This window comes from Anarhichas minor, unplaced genomic scaffold (assembly GCF_050575085.1).
Source record: "Anarhichas minor isolate MPS153535 unplaced genomic scaffold, ASM5057508v1 ptg000080l, whole genome shotgun sequence".
In the NCBI taxonomy this organism is placed as follows: Eukaryota; Metazoa; Chordata; class Actinopteri; order Perciformes; family Anarhichadidae; genus Anarhichas; species Anarhichas minor.
In genome coordinates, this window is record NW_027466526.1 from 3,512,836 (window position 1) to 3,520,055 (window position 7,220).

The 7,220-nt window shown below is 39.8% G+C and overlaps 1 protein-coding gene across 1 annotated transcript; it reads left to right on the plus strand.

Annotated features, from left to right (window-relative positions):
• The first annotated feature begins 765 nt into the window (after positions 1-765).
• derl1 (derlin 1) lies at positions 766-7,082 on the plus strand. The gene is made up of 8 exons (XM_076081488.1): positions 766-1,077; positions 2,517-2,628; positions 2,736-2,800; positions 3,440-3,466; positions 4,217-4,312; positions 4,514-4,566; positions 4,784-4,894; positions 5,961-7,082. Exons 1-8 carry the CDS (start codon positions 925-927, stop codon positions 6,133-6,135), a joined length of 792 nt encoding a protein of 263 aa, XP_075937603.1. The 5' UTR covers positions 766-924; the 3' UTR covers positions 6,136-7,082.
• Positions 7,083-7,220: the final 138 nt, after the last annotated feature.

Sequence of the window (7,220 nt, forward strand, 5' to 3'; positions counted from 1 at the left end):
TTCTGTCTTGCACCCCATTGCTTCAAAAAGGTAAGTCAAATAAAGTAAATCAATCGATTTGTGCACCACAAAGTCCTGTTTCCTATCTATTCTGATCATTAAGGTACTACTCTTGGCAACAACAGGAAACTCCTCTTTCTGTTGCTGGCTGCCCGTTGATTGGTCAAATGGGACTTTTGCATATTACTCAGGAAGTACTAACGATGCAGAACAAAACCAAATAAATTGGTGTGAGATAATAAAAATACATCCGGTACTTACATTTTTCCTTCAAACTAAGAGCATGATATAAACCAGTCATCAAAATGAATATACAATTATGTAAATAACTAGATAAATAAATACATTTACAAACCTACAACTTGTAGAAATAACTAAAAAGTATATATATGCTTTCATTGGTGTCGCCTGTCTTATTATCACCTGTGTAATAATATTTGATAAGAATGGGGTAAAACAACAATTCTGCAACAATTGCTGCTTAAATGAAAGTACATTTTACTTGAACAGAAACATATTTTTCTAAAATCAATCAGTCATATTTTCAGCAACATTACAGTCCTACACAAAACTAGTGAACTCTTTTATTGTTTTCGATACAAATGTTATTTATTTCCGTAGAATATCACTTCTATGTTAATTTGCAATATGTCCTTTTGTTGTTGCTGTCAGATTAGTGGTAGTTGTATTAGTAGTCGGAGCACGTTTGATTTTACTTTGAAAAGGTGAACCGGATGTGTCTGCTCTGATCTCAGTAACTCTATATGCTAGCTGCCTGTGATTAGCCACGTCATGTAAAGTTAGCAGTGGAGCACTTCTGATAAAAAAAAGCAGCGAGGGTTCGCAGTGTGTTGGTGATATTAGCTCATTCTTAAAGAGCAGCTTTTGTTTCATGGTTATAACTCGGTGTGATCATATGGAAAGATGTCAGACATTGGGGACTGGTTCAGAAGCATCCCTCTCATCACCCGGTCCTGGTTCGCTGCTTCGATTGCAGTTCCCTTCATTGGAAAACTAGGACTGATTGATTTCAGGAACCTCGTGCTATTTCCAGAGCTGGTCATAAGCAAATTTCATGTAAGTGTACCTTGTGTCTTGTCGCCTGTGTGTATTGGGGTAGCTGTTAAATGCGGTGGTCGGTGTGTTTTGGATGTGGTCGGTTGGCTAGCTAGTGGCTAACGAGGCTAACTGATAAGCAGGCCTGTGTTGTGTGACAGCCAATCAGAGGGCGAGACGCAGAAGGTTAGAACTTCCGGGTGCTGTCAAAATGCTACTTAATTTAGCAACCCCGAGCTAAAGTGTAAATATATCACCAGTTTAAGTATTTTAATAACCAGAGATGGTAACATAGCCGAGGTGTTGAATTATCTGTATTTTTTGGGATATAAGAACGTTAGTTTCAGGTGCTGTTGCTGTATAAACCACAAGGTGGAGAAAGTATTTTGGATTTATTGTAAAGGGACTTTCCTGCTATGAAATGAGCTATTCTCGCAGTGTTTCTACGGGTTCACAGATTGTCCGTTTATACGACGTTAGGGGGCGGCATGGATCCTCAGGGCCAAATTAGCCTCCTAAAAATAATATTTGCTGGAGTAAAGTTTTGGCCTACTTTATTTATTCTAGAGGGAATAAGTGCGTTACTGGTTACTTAGAAGAATCACATTTTATTATTATCTATATTGTCAGTTTATACAAAATGCTGCATTGCTAGATTAAACTATCTAGTGTTGGTTACAATTAGCTCTAACTTCAGTAAAATGTTACTTTCACATTAACACACAACAATAACTAATTTAATATAACTTGTATAAAAGGTTAAACTCACATGCTCCACCTGCAAGCATAATAGCAGCATTACTGCTTATTTATATTGATACATTTTGAATATGTTTTTCTGTTATTAATAAGTAAGATTTTTCCAAATTCAAATGCTATAAATCGGAAGTCATGGACAATGTCAGTAAATAATAATAAATACTCAATTAACAATTGATATTTTTGGTTGGGACTAACACTTCATCATTATTGTAATTAATGCTGAATCTTAAAAAAAATATTGAATTAATTGAAAAACAATTTAGTCAACGAAATGACAAAATGAAAGCGATTGCTCATCACTAAGTGTTGCAGCCGCATTTCTAGTAATAACTGAGGCGGAGTCACGATTTGTTCCACCTCTGTTGCGTGTTGAAATTGTATCCTATCAGTTTCCCCTTGATTAAAAGCAATTTAACACAAGAAATGCTCAGCCGCCCTTAAGCCGCCGAGTGAATGCTGCATAGATCTGATGTCTGTTACCACCACACAAAACCTTTGAAACAACTTGTGTGCCAACATATTCTGCAAAGAATCACCAGCTGCCTGGTGCCACTTTTTCAGTGCTTAGAAGTTAATATTTACAATCCACATGAGACTCATGTGTGTTACAAGCACATCCTTAAAAGTCCGGATCTTTGCACCAACACAGCTGTGTTGATGTGTTTCTATTAGACTAATGTCTCTTCTGTTTGTTCCAGCTCTGGAGACCAGTGACAGCCACCTTGTATTTCCCCATAAGCCCTAATACTGGGTTTCTGTACCTGGTCAACCTCTATTTCCTCTACCACTACTCCAGTCGGTTAGAGACAGGTGAGACTACTGGCCTCTACTTGCATGCAGTGACACACACACACACACACACACACACACGATGCACCTTTAATCATGCTAATCCTATTCTTGGTATTGTTCTCCAGGGGCGTTTGATGGCAGACCTGCAGACTACATCTTCATGCTCTTCTTCAACTGGATCTGCATTGTTGTATCCTTTTGTCTTGCATTACAACATATGAAACCCTTTAAAACCTTTTGTTTAAATGATGAATTGCATTTTACCTTCAATATTTAAGGTTACATCCCTGCTGGTCTGTTTTTCACTCCACCATTGATTCTATCTCTGCTGCCTTCTTTGCCCCTCTGCGTTTCTCTCTCTCTCATCTGTCTGTTCTGCACCCCCCCTTCTTTCTTTTTCCAACCCTCTGTCTCTCTGCAGCACTGTGCCATGTCAGGGTGGCTCTGTGCCAGTGGCCCTGTGTCAGTCTACCCCTGCAGAGCAGAGAAACCTAATCTAGGTCACATGCAGCACATAGATCTCTACACTCTTTTCTGGAGTTCAGCTTTGACTGTCAGCTTCTCACTGACATCTTTTGTTTATGAGACACATTTGGGCAAAGTGCTGTTCTCCTTAAACCTGATCCAAACCAGGTGTTTAGTTTTTGTTACTACAGGAAAATTGTGGGAATGGGTGAACAGAAAGTCAGGTGTGGGAGGTTAGGCTTACTAACTACGGGCAGTGTGGGGATTTGACTGGCAACCCTCCCTTCACCAGCTGCTCTAATCTCAAGGCTCCAGCTGTGATTGTTTTGAGCCACGGGGTTGTTGTCCTTGACTCTGGCTACAGATAACCGGGATGCTGATGAACATGCGGGTAAGAATCCTCCTCTCATTCTGTATTTATACCACAACACATCATGATGACTAGGGCTGGGGTTTAAAAAAATGATTATTCTCATTCAAACCGATCTTCATTTGATTGATTCATAAAATTCCAAGATCTACCTTTCATCGCATACCTTTTCCTGTGGATGCAAGAAGCTTCAACCTGGTTTTCTCCCATAATCGGGACCTTGTAATTATGAGAGCTGGTGGACGTTCTTATGAAAACATCCACATCTGATTTCCAATCATTAAAACTAATCTTCCTCATCAGCAATAAACTTAAAGTTTGAGAAGAAGGCAGCGGGTACCAGCCAATCAGTGGCGGAGTCGGGCGTGTGGTAGCAGAATGTGAATGGGGGGGAAAATATTAAACTACTGTAAATAACAGGCGGAGCAAATGCAAACAGTGGATGAGAGGGCACTTCAACATTTCCAAAAAAACTCTCTTGCACACTTAATGCTAGTATGCCATCGGCTAGGTAACCCACCCCTGCTGTATTATAGAGATATAGTTTGCAATTATCACTTGAGATCTTTGGAGTGTTTCATAATGCAACATCAGCACTTTAACTCGGCTTACATAAAGAAAAAGATTGACACTTTGGGAAATGCGTTTCACCTTTAAATGTCACAAAACGAAGACTAGCTGAAATCAATTTTATTATTTTCAAAGATAAAAAGATGTATGTCAAAGTGGTGCTGCATCGCACATTCATATGCTGTTTGTGTTGTTCATCAGCTGCTGATGATCCCACTGATCATGTCGGTGCTCTACGTCTGGGCTCAGTTCAACAAAGACATGGTCGTGTCCTTCTGGTTCGGAACACGGTTCAAGGTACCACTCGTTACATCACACGTTCTACGCTGTTATCCTTTTAAAGGTATCTCACGTGTCACAGTGATATCAGAGCACATCAAATAGCATGTTTTCAATGTTAAGGACTAACGTGTGATATTTATTCCACATTATCTTCACTACCTGAACGTGAGGCTAATTCCAATGTTCATATTAATATTCTCTATTATTCTGTCCTAGGCACATTATCTACCTTGGGTCATTCTGGTTTTCAACTTCATCATCGGAGGCTCGTGAGTAACTACTTTTAATTGGTTGAATCAAAGACGGTGTTTAATAGTTTTATCTCAAACGCACTGCACTATGAATGTAAATTCAAAGTCTTTAAATTAATTAAGAATGATCTTTTGTTGGGAATAGTTAAGCTGCCCCATATAGCACATAACCAGCTCATTAATGTTATTCCTGTGAGGTTTGATTCTTCTTCTTCTCTTCGCTGTTATTGTGCAGGTTTGTGAATGAACTAACGGGGAACCTGGTGGGTCACCTCTACTTCTTCCTCATGTTCAAATATCCCATGGACCTGGGAGGACGCGCCTTCCTCTCAACGCCAGAGTTCTTGTAAGTTCCTTTTATTTACCGAATTGGTTTTATATGAAGTTTAGGCCTTTATTTTTATTTTGTTACAACAATTTACCCAACAACTTCATTGTTGAGGCTGTGCAATACAAAGCTTCAAGAAACAAGACTATGCAACTTTTGAATGATGAAATAACCCATATATAAAAAGTAGCATTCATTTGAATTCATAAGGAACATAATGCAACCGTACTTATTCCAACACACTCTTGATTTTTGCCACTACAGCCTTACTTATTCTGGTATGACCAGAAGCTTATGCTGGCTAATGTCTACAAAACGAAAATAGATTTCAATGTCTTACTGAGTCAGTTTGCTGACTCTTTGATTTTTCTCTAATAGCACTTGTGTAACATCGTTTTAGCTTTTACCATGACGGGGTTTAAACATGTCTGGAGCTCGTCTCTATTCCCATAACCACTTGTTTGGAAGACAAACACAAAAACATTTTTATTACCCAAACTGTGTTAAATGTTCATTAGATCTTGCGGAGCTTCTTTTTGGTTCATCTTGAACCATCTGTGTGCTTCAAGAAAGAAACAAACAGTGATTTGCAATCATTTTTGGTTTCGCTTCCAAACAAGTATTTTAAATATTTTTGAGTAGAACTTGGTTCGAGTGGAGGAAATGCGTTTAGTCCCCCACGCACAGTGACTCATAACGAGAGCATCGAGTCAGACCAATCACAGCAGACGACCTATGAAAAACACACTGCCCCAGGAGACCGACTAATGAACCAAGACAACAGCTCGCCCAGACATTAAATCATTTATTTGTATGACTGTTTGTTTTTTAATTTATGACTTATTTGTTGTTTGAAAGCTGTGGGTACCTTCCATGACATTTTTGTCAGATCTCAGGATGAAACAGAATTTTTCTTCTTCTTTTAATTAAAAAAGAAAAACACAATTTTTCTTTTCAATAAATAGGAATTGTTGCTCGATCAGCTGTTTTGCAAAATAGTGTTAAATTGCTTGATTTCAAATGTTCCAATGACATCTGTGTTAAAGACCACATTTGAATGCCTCCCCTCTCCTCCTCTCTCCAGGTATCGGTTCTTCCCCAACAGGAGGGGAGGAGTGTCGGGCTTTGGAGTCCCCCCCAGCAGACCAGCTGCCCAGGAGCAGGGAGGAGGAGGAGGAGGTGGGGGAGAAGGAGGGGGAGGGGGAAGAGGAAGAGGACGTCACAACTGGGGCGAAGGCTTCCGCCTGGGGGGTGAATGAGCGGGGAGACGAGAGAGAGAGAGAGCTACCCCCCCCACCCTTCTTTTGCTCCCAATAACAAATGGTGTTGTTTCAGGTTAAAGTGCTTGCTTCCTCTCTTTTCTTTTGTCTGAGGGCAACCCTCGACTTAACATTGAATTCACAACTATGTTTTAAAGGCTCAAAGGAGATGAAATCTGAGGAAGCACGCATTTTAACCAAGAAAGCAGCGCACAGCAGGACTCTGACTCTGGCCATAGGCTCAATTAACTATTACTACTACTGCGGGTGTGTCCATGTGAAGCAGATAGAAGGAAATATGAATAAATGTTTTTTTGTTTTTTTTAATGTGATGATTCTTGCGCTCTCCTCCCCTTCTTCCTTATTTTCACCCCCCTCCACCTTTTTCTCTACACCCTTCCATTGGACTGTCGAGACCAGAGATGTTGCAGCTGCACACTAGCTTGCTGTTAATTCTGACTCGTGTTCCTGTCCTGTTCCCCCTCTCTCTCTCTATGATGCCATATCAGATTACATTGTAATTACCAACGCACTGGGAGTGTGCTCTCAGCTGAACATGGGCAAAGCTATTTAGAGAGCACTGTTTCCAGGTCTGATTTTACATTGGTGTAAAATGTTTTTAAGCCTTTGTGGCACAGACCTGATCTTGACCGAAATAAGGTGAAGATGGGATTTTTGCTCTTTTTGTAAATATAACGATTGTTTATTGAAAAGATGAGCGAGTCTGAGAGTGTAATTATGGTACTATCCATATCTCCTTAATCTTCTTCTCCAGAGTCGGGAGAGTTCAGCCAATGATGTGCCAGTGTGGCTGGTTGAGAATCAGACTATACAAGTATGAACAATATACAATTAGGGCTGACACCAACTATTATTTTCCATGTCAATTAACTGCCAATTATTTTTTGTCATGAAGCACTTCTATAAATGTCAGAAAATGGTGAAAATGCTTTTCTTGTTTGGTCCAACAGTACAAAACCTCAAGACATAAATTGAACGGTCAAATTCAACCAAACCCAGATATATAGTTGTAAAAAGTTAGTGTCCTGATGTCTAGAGGAGGTGATTCATGTCACTGGCTCAAT